This window comes from Dermacentor variabilis, unplaced genomic scaffold (assembly GCF_050947875.1).
Source record: "Dermacentor variabilis isolate Ectoservices unplaced genomic scaffold, ASM5094787v1 scaffold_12, whole genome shotgun sequence".
Classification (NCBI taxonomy): Eukaryota; Metazoa; Arthropoda; class Arachnida; order Ixodida; family Ixodidae; genus Dermacentor; species Dermacentor variabilis.
In genome coordinates this window covers 29,548,693-29,566,871 of record NW_027460280.1, presented here as the reverse complement: position 1 = coordinate 29,566,871, position 18,179 = coordinate 29,548,693, and the positions used below count along the sequence as shown (strand labels likewise).

The 18,179-nt window shown below is 48.1% G+C and overlaps 2 protein-coding genes and 1 non-coding gene across 12 annotated transcripts in view; 1 reads left to right on the top strand and 2 right to left on the bottom strand.

The window, feature by feature from the left end:
- Positions 1–1,186, bottom strand: part of LOC142566388 (uncharacterized) — an 88,860-nt gene extending 87,674 nt beyond the window's left edge. For all 7 annotated transcript variants that reach the window (XR_012825048.1, XR_012825050.1, XR_012825049.1 and 4 more), the window contains exon 1: positions 991–1,186. Coding sequence is in view for 1 of the 7 variants with exons in the window: in XM_075677354.1 (XP_075533469.1) it covers positions 991–1,081 (91 nt within the window). In the remaining 6 variants the exon portion in view is untranslated. The remainder of the gene's footprint in view (positions 1–990) is intronic.
- Positions 1,187–2,519: 1,333 nt separating this feature from the next.
- On the bottom strand, positions 2,520–2,591 carry TRNAC-GCA (transfer RNA cysteine (anticodon GCA)). Its single transcript has one exon. It is a non-coding gene; the product is annotated as a tRNA-Cys (tRNA).
- A 7,084-nt stretch (positions 2,592–9,675) lies between these two features.
- LOC142566298 (guanylate kinase) overlaps positions 9,676–18,179 on the top strand; it is a 69,789-nt gene continuing 61,285 nt past the window's right edge. The window contains exons 1-2 of one of the 4 annotated variants that reach the window (XM_075677198.1): positions 9,686–9,825; positions 10,584–10,732. In XM_075677198.1, coding sequence (XP_075533313.1) covers positions 10,639–10,732 — 94 coding nt within the window. In that variant the 5' untranslated portion in view covers positions 9,686–9,825; positions 10,584–10,638. Of the gene's footprint in view, positions 9,826–10,583; positions 10,733–18,179 lie in introns of all 4 variants that reach the window. The other 3 variants (XM_075677200.1, XM_075677199.1, XM_075677204.1) reach the window with 3 other exon arrangements.

Sequence of the window (18,179 nt, the reverse complement as noted above, 5' to 3'; positions counted from 1 at the left end):
TTCAGCTAACTTGGGCCAAGTATTAAAAAGGCGCTACGCGTGTCGAATTGGCGCAGTATTGTCCGGAGCCATATGAAGCACGTCATGATATTTTTTTCCAATCCGCCAAGCTTGGTAATCAACAAAGATTGCTTAATTAACTTTTTAAATAATAACTAGCAAAAATCCAATACAAATGTTGTAGCGCTTGTTCAGAAACATCGGGTTATTTCATCTATGCTAACTGACCTGTTTAATTTTTCCAGCCTTTCTTTAAACTGCGCGAAATTTTAAAAATACCACGTGACTGCCGGCTAACGCGCTGCGCTGTTAGTGTCCTCAAATGTAAGTTGAAGGAATTGGCAAAGGCTGGTCCGCGCACAGAGATCGATGGAACAGGCTGTCGGTGACTGCGATAGACGTTAAGTGACAAAAGGGGCGTGCCATTTCACGAAAAAAATTATTCGACGGAAAAGCGGCCCTCACTGGCGTGCGAATGCGGTATGCGACTGGTGGCAGCATATCTCCGTCTTTCGTCACGCTGTCAGCCTCGCCCCCTGCATCGTGTTTCTTCATTGGTGCGAAAAGAAAAAAAAATGCCTGCGCTGCGTCAAATGCTGCCTCCGGTCCCATATCGCATTCGCAAGCTGCGGCCGCTTTTTCGTTGAATTTCTTAAGAGGAAGCTTTAGCTCGGTTTCTCCTATCTAAATACACGTAAAAGGAAAATTCGTTCTTCTCGGCAACCACTGCACCAAACTTGACGAGGTTTGTTGCATTTAAAAGAAAAACTTAAAAGCTAGTGACTGTTGGTTTCGATTAGAATTTTTTATTTAGATCGTCGATTTTTTATTAAAAATTGGCGAAAATCGAATTGACAAAATCGAAAGGATTAAACATGAGGCGGAGAGTATTCCTCAGTGCTATGAGCGAAAAAAGTGCGTACAGTGACCAAGCAAAGGAGAGCTGTATGGAATGGCTCGCATAACTGCGGCCACACGTTCCTTGCTCACCTTGTTTCCTGTCGGTGGGGGCGGCGCGTAATGCGCACTGCACGCTGAGACGCCGAGCACGGACGCCAGACGCGACAGCGAGCATAAACATTACCGGCGACGTGGCTTCCTGTTACGCACGCGGGCGTCCCTTGGAGCGAAGCAGCTAAGCAAAAACATTTCGGGGCGAGAGCGCAAGCGATCGTCATCGGTCGAGCACGCGTCCGCTGACTGACAGGATGCGCGATAAGCACGGTGTCGCGTGCTACTCCTGCGCGCAAAAAAAAAAAAGGAAAGAGAAAAGCGACGGGTAAGTGCGATACCGTGCCCGGCGTCGTCCGCTACCCACGCTTTCGATGCAGCTGGACACAATCGGCCAGCGCAGATAACGACAAGTCGCGAACGCGCGTCCTTTCGAAGAAGAGAAACGGTAAATACGCGACCCGTTGTAGGATACGGCGCGGCCACGTGACTGCCATGTGCCGGCATCGGGCGGCCACTGTTGGGCAGATCTGGCAGTTGTGCTGCCTTTCGTTCCTACCCGGACGCGAGGCAAACTGTGGCCGATCGCTCCAGTCTCCAAAACACTCGAGATTTTAAGACTTTAGTCGCGGTGGGCTAAAGCGCCCGTTTCCCACACCCTTTTGGCAGCTAACGCTGCCAAGCTCGGACTGCGGCAGTCGGGGTTGCCGAGATAACGGCGGTTATCTGCACGGCGTGTTTTGTGCTTACCGTGCTACTGAGGGCAAAGACAAAACTTGGCACGTCGTCTACACGCAGAAATTCGCCAGCCTGGGAACATTCGCCATCACGTATACGATACCAAGGATTCGCCATCGTTGATCAACGTCATGCTGTACTCTTTTTTTTTTTTTTCCTGGGGGAGTAGTTTACTGGGATTGGCCTTCGTCTGCTTCAGACCCCATTTGCAAGACTTTTCAGTTGATCGATACCCTGGGCGATTATCAACCGATAATTTAATTCGGAACAAACCACATTCGTGCAACCCGAGCGTCAAGAACAGCGAGGGATGATGTTTCGCCGGAAATAACTAATTTACTTATGGTAAGCTGCTCATTATCGGAATTCGCGTGTTGCTGGAAAAGATGTATGTGAACATAATCCGCTGCTTTTCAGTTCGCTGATCAAAAATATAGTTCATGGGCAGGAGTTTGCTAGAATCACGAGATTTGTCGTGAACTGGTAGACTGAGCGAGAAATATGGTGAGCACTCGGTGATGTCGCCAATTCGTCATTTCGGGCATTAAGTCTACTCACGCAGATGTGTGACCTGCGTCACATCGTTCGACGGCAGAGTCGCACTTTGTTGGAAGGGCAAGTCGTCAAAGACCACGCACATATAAACAAGGATCGTACGCACGCTCTTCATTGTCTTGCAGCTGCAGTTGTCGAAAACACGACACCGCAGTACCGCTTCGCAATTTTATGATAATAGTGGAAGCTATCCCGACGACTAAACTCAGACTAATGTATTTGGAAAAGAAAGAAAAAAGGGGGGGGGGAAAGGGCGCGAGAAAAAAAGAACACGAAGGGGGCACCCGGGTTTGAACCGGGGACCTCTCGATCTGCAGTCGAATGCTCTACCACTGAGCTATACCCCCGATGATTCCCGGCGGCTGCCCTTATGTTTTAAACACCCTCGGGCGACTTTTCCCCGACTGAGTAGCCGCAGGAGTCTCCCTGGTTCATTGAAAGGTAGAAAACTAATCGAGTATGGCGGGATGGTCATGGCCTTTGTAATTGTGCTTTGCAAAATGTCGCGAGGTACCACCGTACTTCATGAAATTTATGATGCATTTGGTCTATGGCCTCAGCATGCGGACAAAGGCAACAGTTGATTGGTCATGACTAAAAACTACCTCATTCCTTTACTATGTTTCACTTTTTTATTAATTCTGCAATTTTACATGCCGAAAACTAAGATCTGATTATGAGCTCGCAAAGGTGGCAGTTTGGGCACGTTTGTATTCCATAAGGACGAGTGAAGAAGCGCGAACTGGACAAAGAATAAACGTTTAATAATGCGAATGAGTGAGAAAGAGTTCCTTCTTCACCCAAGGTGGGTGGCCTCCTCAGTCCAGGTAGCCATTGGCCCTTGCTGCTTCCCTGGCCCGGTTCCCCAGCTTTCGCTGGTTCTCCAAGTCCACGGCCGCGAGAATGGCCTCCCGCGATCCTTGGCGGTCTTCTTCTGTGCTTTTGTTTTCGGTTCTTGATTGACAAAGACATAAAAAAAGGCACGTTCCCACACAAAATCGCTAATGGGTGTCTGTATGTGCCTTTTTTATGCTTGCGTCCAGTCCGCGCTTCTTTATTCGTCCTGATTATGAAGCACGCCGTAGTGGGAGACTCCGGGTTAATTTTGACTACCTGTAGTTCTATAACCACGCTTCTACAGAAAGAACTTGCTGAATTAAAAGCGTTTCAACCTCAGGAGGAACATACGTTGAGCGAACCCGTCCAAGTGTGCCCTTATATATTATTTGAAAACATATATACACATGACAGGAAAGGGAAAGCAAGGAGCAGGCTGGCAACTGCCACCGGAAGGGGCACGCCGCCTGCCTACTCTTCAGAAAGGAGGAAGAGAAAGAAACATAGAAATGGAAGATAGGAAGAAGGGGAGGAAAGAGGAATGAAAGCACAAGACGACAAATCTCAAAGGAATAAGCAGAACATACACAGTACAGGTCACACACAGTAGGGCCGGTTTACTGCAGGCCACGCCACTAAAGAATGTCGAAATAGCAGAAATAGTGTCTGAGGTCCCGTCACCCGAGCTACAAACGTGGACCTAAGTTAGTTACTTCTAGAAAAGTAAGGAGAGCGGGATGAGCCAGATCGCTTCGAGACGCACAACCACTGGGGTACAAACATTCGTCGAGTGTCGTACACCGCAGGCCAAGGAGATGATAGTCTCTCACTAGCGACATGCGCTTCGCACTGAAAGCGGGACACTCCAATATCAGGTGCTGAAGTGTCTCGCAGCAGCCGCAAGACGTACACGATAGACTGGTCACACTTCCTTGTCGATACAAACGCTCGCACACGTTCACACAGCCAACATTTAGTTTTAGTAGTTGTTCGCCATCGCGACGAGGCATGCCTCACCGCGAACACGGGGCCGGCACGTTCTATTTACAACAATCCAAAATAAGGCGCACCATGCAAGAAAACTGGAACAGCCAGTCTACAAGTGCAGCGTAAGGAAAATGCATGCACAAGTCCTTGGTGTTTTGTTAAAAAAAAATTGAATCTTTTTCTATACGTATGAAGGTTCACCTCGCAATATATATTCTTTGCACGTCGCATTTGCATTACTTTGGACTGAAGTCAGACGACGTCCGTACCTTCTTTGTTTCATCTTGCGAATATTGCCAGTAGGATGGCAGGAGGTCGGCTTATATTTCGCTTCTTCACTTCTTTATCGAAATTCCATTGCAGGCGGCAGTGAATTCGATCACTTGATTTGCTTATATTTGAGTTGGAAGATAGCATACGGCTTTACGCGGTTTCACTAGAGCGGGACGTAACCTAGTGTCGGCGTGCGACGTGATTTTCTGTAAAGCAAGCACGCATGCACGCACGCTGCATATTTTCCCACTACTCCTAAAGTTTAAGAAAAAATTACGTAGATCCTAGGCTTATGTGAACAGCGGCATTTTGTTCGCAGTCGTCTGTACGCGTGTGCTACTATACTTACGAAAGCACTTTCAAATTCGAACAAGTTAGATGTGACCTTCATGCTTGACCAATTTCTTCCGTTACATTAGTTCTTGTAACGACGAGTGGTAGCCCGTGGTCACTTCGATTATGCATTCTTTAACTTAGCAAAAAGAAGAAAGAGCAAACGTTGCCGCATATTCAGCTGAAGGGGATGCCACTGTCTCACTTTACATCTAAAACTTGAGTCGTGATCTGAAATATTTACCATATGTTAAACTTGTAACCCTTTTGACATAAGTATAACGCGGTGTTAAAAATCACTGCCTTTGACTGCCTATGTCACCCACCTTCTTATCTGTATATAGGAATGTTCCCATGTTTTAATGTAATATCCTACTGCAAGTTATAACTTACCTTTTCTCCATCATTTCTTTCCATCATACGTTACATTTTGTTAGTTATCTCACCCGCCTAGCATTCATTCAATGGTGCCGCGCCAAGCGGTTGGCCGATCGCAATCACTTTTCGTACAGCAAAATGCGTTGGCGGGCTAGTTGGTGCGAATCCATGAATACTTTGTTTAGCGCAAAAAGACAGACACAAGAAAGACGACAGGCATTTCACATCTGGTAGAAACCGGAATTTATCGCTTAAAATCGCGTCCTCCAAGGAATATGTTCGGACTACGAATCGAAAAAAAAAAATGGTGGTGCATCCATCCTTTGGAGATGATTGACGACGTTAATCGGCGTCAAAGTTGGCGTCAAAGAGGTTTATTGAAAAGCAGCACATGCGCAGTGTCACATACCCTGTGGCACAAGTTGGTCCGACAATTGGTTTTAAACTCGGTTACCTGTAGTACAGCAGCAGCAGCAGCAGCCCGATGATTTATCCTTTAGACCATGGACTACCCAGGGTCCCAAGTTGGCTGGGAAACGTTTAGCCGAGGACGGACGGACGGACGGACGGACGGACAGACAGACAGACAGACAGACAGACAGACAGACAGACAGACAGACAGACAGACAGACAGACATTCCGGTGAGGGCTTTTGCTCCGGATATTACATTATTGTTTGGCAGGTAACTTTACGACAGTCGGTTCCTGATAAGGAAGAAAAGCTTGCGTGCGGCAGGTGTATTAAGATTTCGAAAAGGGGAGAGGTATACAGGTGCATCGCTATAGCGTACTACGATGGACAAAGAACGGTCTGCAGTTCCGCCCCCTCTGGTTATCTCTCAAAACACCAATACCATCAGGTTACAGACGAACCGACCTCCGCAGTCCATAGTTTGGTCTGCAAATTTGTATTGACACCCGCATGAGGAGCATGCGCTTTGTTAAAGTGCCGCATGTATTCCGCGTTTGTCGATAGTATTTTTTGTTGCTAGGTTGATCTTGTAATGACATCTGCTTTCATGTCTACGATAGCAATGCCATGTGTCGCGCACTCTGCACCTCCTAGGAGGCTTGCGCCACAACATCGCCCCCACTGTATAAAATCAGTAACTTATTATGACTCCTCGCCATGATTAATTAAATAACCAACCCGCCGTGGTTGCTCAGTGGCTATTGTGTTCGGCTGCTGAGCACGAGGTCGCGGGATCAAATCCCGGCTATGGCGGCCGCATTTCGATGGGGGCGAAATGCGAAAACACCTGTGTACTTAGATTTAGGTGCGCGTTAAAGAACACCAGGTAGTCGAGATTTCCGGAGTCCTCCACTACGGTATGCCTCATAATCAGAAAGTGTTTTTGGCACGTAAAACCCCATAATTTAACTTTTTAAAATTAAATAACCAAGTTGTCGTATTTCTCACAGGCCGGATCGAAGGCAGGAACGATGTAGCATCTCCTTGTGTAGAAGAAATGTATAGTTTTAAATCGTCGGTGTGAAAATGGCTGCCCTACCCCAAACATAATCCGAACGCGGGCAAGTGAAGCTTCGCATGGAAAAGCTCACCCCCGCTTCGAAGCGAGAACAGGTCAGTTGCGATTGCTAAATATACGCGCACCGATAAAGCGAGGTGACGCTAGGAAAGGGAGGGCGCCACAACACAAAAGCGGGGGCACGGCCTGTTTTGACGGCTGCTGTTTACGGTGCCAGCTGAGGGAAGGGAGAGCGGGCGAGGACAAGAGCACCGTCCACTGCTGCCAGATAGTCACTGCATGCGCCACGGTGTGCGGAGAGTTGTTTACACGTGGCGCGTAGTAGACTGCCCGCACTGCCGCAGAGCACAGAATGTGAGAATGCGTCGTTCCGTGCTTCTTGGCACTGCTATAAACACGGGCTTTGTGGTTTGGCGTGCTCCGAAAGATAAACACAGCCGTCTATCTTTCGGGGTGGTCGCCTCTCGCTTTTTTATTCTGCTCGTTCCTCTTCCTGATTGTCCTTTTCTCACCTTGGTGTATTTTCGCGCCCGCTTCACCACTTGTGCGGTCGTGTCTCCACCTGACATCGAATGATATCGAGCAGGCACTGGAATTAGGCGCTCCAGAAACATTTCCACTGCGTATGGCCACGCGTAAACCCCCAGAAGCTCTTCGGTTTCACGTGCCAGAACCACGATATGAAGCACACCGTAGTGGGGGACTCCGGATTTATTTTGACCACCAGGGTTTCTCTAACGTGCACCAAATGCACGGTACCTGGGTGCTTTTGCATTTCGCGTTTTTTTTTTTTATTGAAGTGAATGTTAGGAGAGGTTGGCGCCTTTATGGTGGCACCGGCTGCTCCTTGTCACTTGGCAAACGAAACAAATTTGCGTAAAAAGGGAGAATAGCGACACAAAATATAACACTCCGTAGAACACCGCATCAATAAAAAATATACAGTCCAACAGTACATGAGTCGCAAAGTTCTGTGCATTAGTTCAGTCCACGTACGCATATATAAAGTCAGATGTTTTGAACAGCCAGAACACACAACACATGTAATTCACTGAACAGAATTATACAAATTGCGTAAAAGTTGCGGTCACCACATAAACCAAGCCTTAATCTATATGCGGCCGCTGCGGCCGCGATCTGATCCCGCGCCCTCAGGCTTAGCAGCTTAACGCCAAAGCCACTACACCATCACCGCAGGTAGCCGCCAGAATCAATAGCTGGCATAGTTTTCGTCCTTTCCGATGTGTTTTAAATGCGAAAGCATTGCTATGCCTACCCAACGAGGAAACCCGTCCATCCGTCACGTAAGACGAGATCGCTTTCCAGATATAGGACCCGCAGCAGCGAGCGAATTCACATTTGTGCTGCCTCTCGCTCCAACGCAGACTAAGCGGCGAGAACAAAGCGCACACGAAGCTATCAGCACTCCGCCCACTGTGTCCTCCTATAGCAGATAGCCTTCAAGATAGGGCCCACGCGGCCGCGCCATATGCAGCCGCAGCGGGAACACGGTTAATCGCGGTTGATAATGGTTCGCCACGTACGAGGTCTACCAAACGTGACACTGTTCAATTACGTCACGTACTACAGCCCGCATCGGTCATTGCTCATCTTCCACGAAGCAGGGGCATCATCCAAACACCCCATCATATAACATGAGTGAACATTGCAACTACTCGCTTCTTCATCGTCGTCTCATGCTGGTCTCAATTAACATTTCGGTGTTGCAACCGCGCTTCCCCGTGTCACGATCCTATCGCGGTGTTTCTCGCAATTATGTCAAACACAGCAGCATAGGACGATGAAACAGCAGGGGATTAGCAGCAAATGCTTACGTGTCATTTATTTAACTCCAACGGGAGATTCTGCGCGTAACTTTTTTCCAACTCATCGCGTGGTCTTGCTTCGAGTAGTTGCAACGCTATACAGGGTGTCCCAACTATCATGCACCAAAATTTAAAAATATGCAAATGCCACGTAGCTGGACACAACCAAGGTAATGTTGTTTGCCGTCGCTTGGAGATACTCAGATTCCTTTTCTTTCTTTCTTTTTTGCATTCCGCCTAATTAGAGAATTAGTCTTCTGAATTCAACTTCTGAATTATTATGATTAGATGAAAAGTGTCAGTGAGAAAATTGTAGAGCAGCATGAAAAACTCCCGATTCAGCTCTCTGATGCTCATACGTGATACATTACAGTGTTTTTCCGAGCGTGAAAGAGGCCCGCGAATACACACAAAATTGCAATGCCGTGCGACTGGCCGCTCGAGGCACTTTGCGGCTGAATCAGCCCGACTGCATGGGGTATGTTGACTCAAACCAACCCGTGTGCAGCGTGCATGTAAACGCGGACGCGTCGCGCCCGCCAGTGCCGAGTCTCGAGGACCACTGTGACGTCGCTATCTATGCACCGCCAGCGGGAATAGTATCAGGACAAGGCAGAGACATGCACTGTGCAGTGAAAGCTCACCGTAGCGATAAGACCCGTGAAATAGAGCCGTTGCAGACGGCGGCGGGAACCGGGAGCCCAGTTCGAACGCGTCGATGTCTCGGCTCGACCATGGCTCGACCATAGAGAAAGAAATTGCTCGACTCTGTGAGCCGTCGTTGTCCAGGCTCGTCAGAAGCGAGTTCATGTAAACGCGGTCACGTTGGACTCGGTCAGCCCGAATCCTGACTCGACCCGCTCGCGTCGGATTCATGTAAACGTGGCCTGTGTTGTTGTTGTACATTTGATTTGCTGGCTCGCTGAAACGATAACGGCGCTGAATTTCAAGGACGATTGCTACAGCAGAACACTGTGCAGCGTATTCCTGTGCTTTCGAGTCGCGTGCTCTATTTTTTTTTTCTTGCAATATTTTCGCTCACACACATTCTGCGACACTCGAACACAACAGGGTTCTCGCTGCACTATTCGCGAAAGCCGTATAGCAGCTGATGTACTGTACGTAGGATGTATAGCAGCTGGTGTATATGCTCAATTCGTTTGCTTGCTTCGTTTTCACGAGCCGTGCCGCGCTCGTCGTGTTCGCTGACACGTGCGCGACCTTTGCAAGCGCATCAACGAAGCGCGTTGTCTTGTCGCCGCGTTGCACAGCGCAACCTGGCCGCGCCTGCTGACGCACGTCCATTGTGCAAACGTACCAGCTCCCAAGCATGAACGCCTTATGCCGGTTCGCGCGAGCCTCGCATTAATTGACGGCCGCCGAACGGAAGCGCCGCCGCAGTGCCGTTGTTGCCGCGGCTGCGCTGTGGAATACACGGGAACGCTCCTGTAGGTCAAGTGAGTTCAGCCTTGTGCGCTTCCGATAAGAGAGCCTGAATGCGCGTTTTGCTATAGCCCGCTGATGTAGTATATGACCGGTATTTGCAACCTCGTATCGCAGAATTATCTGCACTAAAGGGACACCGGCATCCATTACGGTTGTCGCTTCCGTGATCTTTTTGTGTTGCCGTTCGTTGGCAAAACACATCGACAGGCATTCAGCAGGCGTGGCTGCAGTTTGAGCCCACCATCTGATTCCGCTTCTCCTGGGGTTCCCAATCGTAGGCTTGTATTGTTGGCAAACAGCTAGCCCTCGGGCGTTAGTATAACAGTAACGCAGTTCTTGAATTTACTCGTGCAGATGCGTTAAGGACCGACGCTGTGGGAATAGTGTGGTTGACAGGCTCGCGTTCCTTCTGGTTGCGCAGTAGGCAAACAAAACCATTCTCTTCCCCTATACGTATACGGTATATATTCTTACAGGATCGAGAAACGTCCTCTCTTTAGCACAGGGGTTAACTTCGAGTTCTTTGACAAGCGTTCGTTTCTCACCAGAATGGTGTTGGGCTGCTGAGCACAAAGTCGCGGGATCGAATCCCGGCCATGGCGGCCGCATTTCGATGGGGGCGAAATGCGAAAACACCCGTGTACTTAGATTTAGGTGCACGTTAAAGAACCCCAGGTGGTCCAAATTTCCGGAGTCCTCCACTACGGCGTGCCTCATAATCAGAAAGTGGTTTTGGCACGTAAAACCCCATAATTTTTTTTCTCACCAGAAAAACAATAAAAGACGGTGGAAGAGGGACAAGTTGGACTTTCGACACTTGCTGAATGTCAGAATGTCAAAACAGTGCTGTGTTTATTACACAGTTCACCTTGCACAAAAGGGAAATTCGAAACGCTCGCAGCTGCGGCTTGGAAAACGGTAAGCAGGCACCTTTGATCCGTGTATCCACGTCCGCTGACAAGTTGCGGAAGCTTTTTTATAGCTGTTCAATGCAAAACAAGCGTGCCCCCGCTTTTTATTCCTTGCGCCGTTCTATAAGAAATCGCGTATGTAATGATTATTTGCTCGCATTTCGAGGATGTTTGACGAGGGAAAACATTTGTTGCAGTACGCGTATACATAGTATCAGCTATCATGTCGAATCGAAGTGATGACTATAGGGTGTGCTCGGAAGATGCCGCGAGCGCTGTCCACTTTTGTCTCCTATCAAGAACATTAAGCCAGAATAGGGAAGCCGCGACACCCCTTCTTGTAGATTTAAAATTTCCTCACACAGTATAACGCCTTTGTAACGAAGTGCTCGCGACCTACAAAATTCTTCGTTATGCAGGACACTGTGTAGTAAAGCACACGTACACCGTACCGCTTACACCAGAGCAGGCTAAGCGCGTTCAAGAAAAGAAAAAGTTTATTCAACATCAGTTCAAGAGTAAGCTAGTGAAATAAGTCGCTATTTCATTTTTTTTTTTTTGTGCACACTTTGCCTGACAATGTGCGAACTGCAGCCAACCTTAGTGCACCGAGGTTCGCAGCACGCTCCGCGGGAGTCACGCAAGGCAAAGCTTCCTGGAGATTCCTGGAGCAGTGCAGCCGGACTACTTGTGACATCACCACGCTTGCCACCAGCGCAGAGCGCGCTTTGGCGACGTCTGCTGAGGGCAGTGACGGCGCCTCTATGTATATACGCGGCGTTCATTGTAATGCAACAAATCAGCCGTCGGGGACGCCTACATTTCTTTGTTATAGCGGCAAATTTGTTGTAGTGGTCTTCGTTGTAGAGGCGTTCATCATATATATGAAAGATAGAAATTCAACCGGGACTGAATCAATGCTTCGTTATATAGGTCATTTCGCTGTATATGCGTTCGTAGTAGGGGCGTTCGACTGTAGTGCAGAGTTAGAAGAAAGAAATAACAGCAATGATGGTTGCATTAATTTAATCGTCTTCTCAAGACTGTGCTGAGGATATGTGCACAAACGAACTCCCTTTATTTCGCTATACCATTTCCACTCGTCGAAAAGGCGCAAGAATCGTTGCTTACTACTATACTAACGACAGGACAATGCCACCATATCCCACGCACATTGGTGCACGCTGTCGAATCCGCCTAGCATGGCGACAAATAGATCCAGTGGATCAATTTATGACCATGTGTGCTGATGGCTGAAGAGCAAACGGTTCAAGATTATACTCCAAGTAAACCTCACAGTGTAGTATATTCCTTGAATGTGACGATTTCTGCACCACAAGGTTAACGCTGTAACGTGCTGTCTATTGTTACAGTCAGGCGAATAGGAGATACGCAGTCTTGCATAAAACATGTGCGCGAACATTTTGCGCTCTCCGCCCCAGTCTCTCCGCCCTGTTCATGGAAACGAGCAAACCTGTTATTCGTAATGTGCGGAAAGCAGGCGCCACATCCGTTTATGCAGAAGAAGAGACGTGCGATGGTAAATTCATTCAGTGCCAATTCGGTGCGCGCGCCTCCGTCCTATCTCAATAGTTTCTAGCAGCGCGCAGACACTCGTGCAAAACAGCGCGCAGATTGGATCGGTGCCGGTGCCCTTGAGGTGACACAGCTCTCCCTCTTCTGATGCAAGATCACGGCAACTTCTGTAACGATGTTGCGATTTCACTCACGTTCTCGCACAACCCAGCGTCTCCTCCAGCTGCAGGAAGCTTTCACGTACGTGTGCAAGAGGTGCACGTGTAATAGTCGCAAATAGCGATGTCGCTATACGGGTGACAGTGACTACTACGGGCTGTGTCTCTAACCAATCAGCGAGCAATGTATTTTAACCTTGCAGGCCCTAACGTGGTCTTCAGTCGTTCTGCTCATTAGCTAAAACCGGAACTGAGCTTCCCATTTATGTTCAGCCCTGCCTTTCTACGTGACTCGCTTGAACTGTGATTATTTGCTGTCCGATTTAGTTTTGTGAAAGCACGAAATATATCCGCCGTGGTGGCGCAGTGGCTACGGCGTTGACAACGACCGCATGACCCAACGTGGCACACTTGGCGGTCAAGCGGCCTCAAAGGGTGTACACTCAAATAGAGCACACGGGCAACTTAAACGAAGCTACTATGTTTACACAGTTCATACTTGTGCTGCAAAGTTTAAAAGAAAAAAGTGATTTCTTCTCTCTGACATGCGACATATAATGGGCAGGCGGTGGCTGCCGTACGAAATCCGTACGCACTGACTTTCGGAGCTGCGATCACGCCCGACGGCTCGAGGTGAAAGACGTTGCACAGGCGATCGCCTTTGAGAGAAGGTGAATTGGAAACAATTTAGCTATGAACGGCACAAAAATGCTTGCCTTTACACTGCTAGGTCTCGCCGTCAACACAGTCATAACCTGCAGCAACACGCTCCGTTTAAGCCACCGCGGTAGCTTAGTGGCTAATGACGTTGCTCTGCTGAAGCCGAGGGCTCGATCCTAGCCGCGGCGGCAGCATTTCAATGTGGGCGAAATGAAAAAACGTTCATATACTTGGATTTAGGTGCACTTAAAATGAGCCTCAGGTGTCACTGCGATTCGACCTTGTCGTAATTGATGCATCGTGAATTTTCGCGCTAAGGAAACGGGAACAAAGAGCAGTTACACAAGAACGAGCGCGTTCTAACAACTGGTCCCAGTTGTAAGAACGCGCTCGTCCTTGTGTAACTGTTCTTTGTTCCCGTTTGTTTAGCGCAATAACTCGCGACCCTCAGATGATCAAAAATAATCCGGAGCCCTCCACTACTTGAAGCCTCATAACCCAATGTGCTGCTCTGATGCGTTATTATTAATAAACACATGCAAACACCACAAAAAGAGAAAGATAAGCGGGCTGTCAGTTGCTTCCTAACCACGCCCAACCGGTTGAAGAGGAGAGGAAGGAACAGGAAGGAAAAAAAGATAAAGTTAGACACCCCGCAACACAGGTCACGTCACACGCAGACTATGATCGTTACAGACGAAGTCACGTATAAATCAAAGCACAAAATACCGATGTCATATATAGTTCGCATTAGAAAGTCATATATGCACGCATGAATGTCGCACTCTTTCAGCACACTGAAATACTACTGACAGTGCGAGGTAAATTTATTTTAGGTCGAAGACAATTTCCTGTGTCGTATCGATGGGCAAAGAACATGTAGAAACAAATGCGAAGATCTTTCTACCAAGATTTCGTTCAATGTGTCAATTTTGTGTTCCGTATACATGCCCTACACCAGGGTTGCTATATATATATATATATATATATATATATATATATATATGTGTGTATCCGGTAGTTGAACATGCACTTGTAGGTTGAGGACGCACGCACGAGAAAACGATGCGGTCTCGGGAGCCCCCAAAATGGCACATATGCTTTGCGTTTCGTGAATGCTGTGGAGGACAGTACTGCTACTGAGGACAAATAGAAAATTAACGGCAAAGAGGAAACCATTGCAGCAGTATAGTTATATGTGTTTAATAGAAATTACGAAGCCATACTCCCGCATATGTTGCATGGTTAAGGAGCGACCGTAGCGCGTTATAGTGGAAATGGACGAAGTGGGGCGGTGTCTTCTGCCAGTCGAACTATGATGCATTTTGGTTGTCCCAAATATGTTTCATTTTTCCGCTGCCCGTGACACAACATACATCAGTGGCGATTTTGGCAACGATTGTATAGTCGTGCCCATAATTCGTGTCCTGCGCACACCCATTGTGACCGGGGGGGTTCGCTCGAGCTTCCTTTATTGACGTCGTGCCTTGATGAGCGCGTCCATTGAGCCGGCCGCGTAATGCAGGGCCAGCCTTGAAAGCAGCTTCGATCGAGCGCGGCCGTGTGGCCAACAGCAGGACTGTGTGCGTGCCGTCCAGGAAACTACGAGAATTCGTTGCTGCACGAGGAGTACACGTGACGGAAACGCTCGCTGCGCTTCATCTGGGCCGCGTACGCCCGTTTTAGAAGCTGCGCAGGGCGCGCTTTCTATAATGCAGTGTCGTGAAGCACGATGACCGACAGTGACTGATCCTGCATCCTCGCCGCACTCGCCGACATGCCGAGAGAAACCAAACCGCAGCAAGGGGCACCTGTACCTTACTGAACGCAGAGGCAAACAAAACGAAAGCGCTGCATGTCGGGAGAGAGATATTTACTTGTGATAAAATAATAAAATATGCGGTTAGCTTACAAGCAGTCAGGTAGCATGTGTGTATCTTAGAGCTATGCAGAAATTAGAATCGTGAGGAAAAAAGAGCAGTACCGGATTTACGAACGCTTCCGGTTTTCGTCATGTGGCAACAGCAACTTCAGTGATGCTATTATGTTCTCCCTCTGACACACACACACGCATCATCCTCAACCGTCCCGTGCTTGCATGTGTTCAGGATTCCAAGGGAAAAAATGTCGACCCCATCGGTCTCATTTCCTTGGCGCACCAATTGGTCAACGCGAATTTTCCACGTGGGCAGCTACCGCGTTCTATAGTCGCCGCTTCCCAGCGTTGCTAGCTTAAATTATGATGTTATTCCTGATGTTCCAGAGATCCAGCGGACGGCGTTCTACGACAGGCTTCGGCCCCTGTTAACGTTACAAGACGCGCAGTTATACGACACATGTTTGTGCGTCTTTTGACACCGCGTGGAATGACAATCAAGTAAGGGAGCAAGAAAGCGTGAGCGCTACTGCGAAGAATCCTCCTACGTAAACACACGCTGCACGTTTCTAAGGGGCACAGTGAAGCGCGTGAAAAGCAGACTGCCGTCGTTTGATAATCTTGTCTTCGCTGATCGGCGCTTTGAACACTAACCTATATGCAAGTGCCTTTCTGAACTTTTTAACGTCTGTTAATCCTGCCTACCGAGAAAATTCACGCCAATGTAGTTTGTCTGTTTTCCTTAGTTTTCTTTTTATTATTATTGTCAGCCCGAAATGTGACGTTTCAAACAAAAAAAAAGAAAATGAAACGGCAGCGCCGCTGCATCTTCTTGACGTCGCGTTTTGCGGCTCGTATTTATTCTTATAGTGTAGGGACAGTAAGGGAGCGTAAGCACTACCAGGAGGTGTAAATAAAGATTCCTTATTGGGCAAACTAGAGCTCAGCTAGAAAGACAAGCAACACTCAAATGACACCGATTTCGGCGAGCACGTTCGTGGGCCGTCGAGAATATAAATAGCATAAACGTGCCGTACCGTACCTTGAACTTAAATTTAACCAATTTGTCCGTAAGCGCTTTCGCGTCTAGTAGAAGCATTTCCTCGCCTTCGCACGTTACCTTTTTCCTTTCGCGCCCTCCTCTCATGAATGCGAGTTGCGAGCAAGTAGTGCCAAGGCATAAATTCACCCGTTTCGTGGCTCCGTCGCCCACCTCCTTTCTGGACGGTGGCAAGTTGTAGAAAGGTAAGGGCTGCAGTTCGTACAGTGTTTTTACGGGGGGTCGCGCATAACTACAGCCGTCAAGGGGGTATTGTGGCGACGCCCAGGGAGCTCCAGAGGGCATTCGATGCGGTGCAAGCGAGTTTCTCGCGTCGCCTTTCCTCTGCCGCGCTCTGTCTGGCACACCCCCCGATACGGTGTGCCAGGCAGCAGCAGCAGCAGCAGCAGCAGTGGTGGGAAAGTAGAAGGAAGAGGCAAAGAAAGCTTCGCTTTAAAATTAGGCACGGCGCGGATCTAATCTCACTAACACCACACAAGAATAAACTTAAGAGGAAGCTTAGCTCGGGTGATCCTATCTAAATACATGTAAAAGGAGAATTCGTTTTTCTCGGCAACCACTGCACCAAAATAGGCGACGTTTGTTGTAATTAAAAGAAAAGCTTAAAATCTAGTGACTGTTGTTTCGAATTTTTGATTTAGATCGTCAACTTTTTTATTAAAAATTGGCAAATATCGAAAATTTTCAGAAAACGAAACTATCAAGTTTACAACTCTGTAACTCAGCAATGAAAGATGATACCACAATTATGGTAATTACATCTAATAGTACATTTAAAGCGAACAACATTGGTATGTTACACATGAATCTAAAAAATTAGTAATATGTAAATAGAGCTTTTACAGAACCCTTGTACACAATGTAAAAAAATTCACGTAAGATATAAAATGACACGTCGAATTTGTCCGCTTTCAGTGATCTAACGGATGCCATTTACAGTACTGCGATATCTGTTCTCGTTGCAGAGCTACTAATTTCTAAACTTCGTGGTGAGGTTGCCACACTTAATCACATGTTATGGGAATGTCAGCACTTAACAAACAAGTCGGCAGTGCCGACCCCTCCGTCTCTTCTACCGCCAGCCTCCGCTCACGCTGGAAGACCGCACTGATCAGCTCGAACCTGACAGCACAACTCTGGGCCGTCCGGCGAGCCGAGGAAAGCGCTCTGAGACAAGGTCTCGGAACCGCGTCCGCGGCGGGTACCCAGACCCACTAAAAATACGCCGGACTCAAATCTTACTGATTTGAAAATAAAGTTTACGCTCTCTATTTCTTTCAAACTTTCGAATTTTCGAAAGCTTTCTTAACAAAATTCAGGCCCTAAATCGATATTCTGCTTCCAAAAATCACTAAAATTTAACATTATCTCTGAAATGCAAGAAATTTCATTAAAATCGGTCCAGGGGTTATCTCAGAAAAAACATTTTTTGCTTTTTACCTGTATTTGAATATGCAGTGTCGGAGTTGGGCCCGAGCTAAAGCTTCCTCTTAACAGGGGTTCACTAGAACAAAGTTCAAAAGAAAAGAAATGATGGCATACACAGGACCGAACAAGTTCATAAACCGCGAGGTCGGCGGTAGAGCTTTCCCAAAGGACGCTGGCGAGCCGATCTTGTTGAGGTGGATGCGATTGCTGGGCTGGGTTTCCCGAGTTTAAATCTGACGACTTCCCTCGAGCAGGTTGAGCTAACTCGAGGGGAACTACCGTGAGCTTCGTTGCAGACGTTGGTTTGTCATCTCTTACGTCAACTAATCACTCGGGGTTCAGACGCGGCTAGGTGGCCCAGGCGCCGTTGTCAGATGGGAAGAGGACTTGGCGCCCGTAGATGCCGCGTCCCATAACTTACATGTAATACTCAAAAACACAGTATCATTCGCTACATTTACCCCCTTCCCCAACCCGGGCTGACACGATGGGGGGGGGGGGGGGCGCTCTGGTTCTGGCCAACGGTCCTTCCCGGACAAGGAAGCCGCCAGAGGTTCTGCGCTGAGCGCACAAAAAGCCATGTTGGTTTTCAGGGACACGAGCCCAACCGGCCCTCGGATTACCTTAACACAAAGGAGGTCAAGGCAAACAACCGTGGAGACCACAAAAGCCGTACGCGATATAGGGATACCGCATCAGGGTGCGTCACGACCGGTCGTCGCTCTGGGTTCCATAA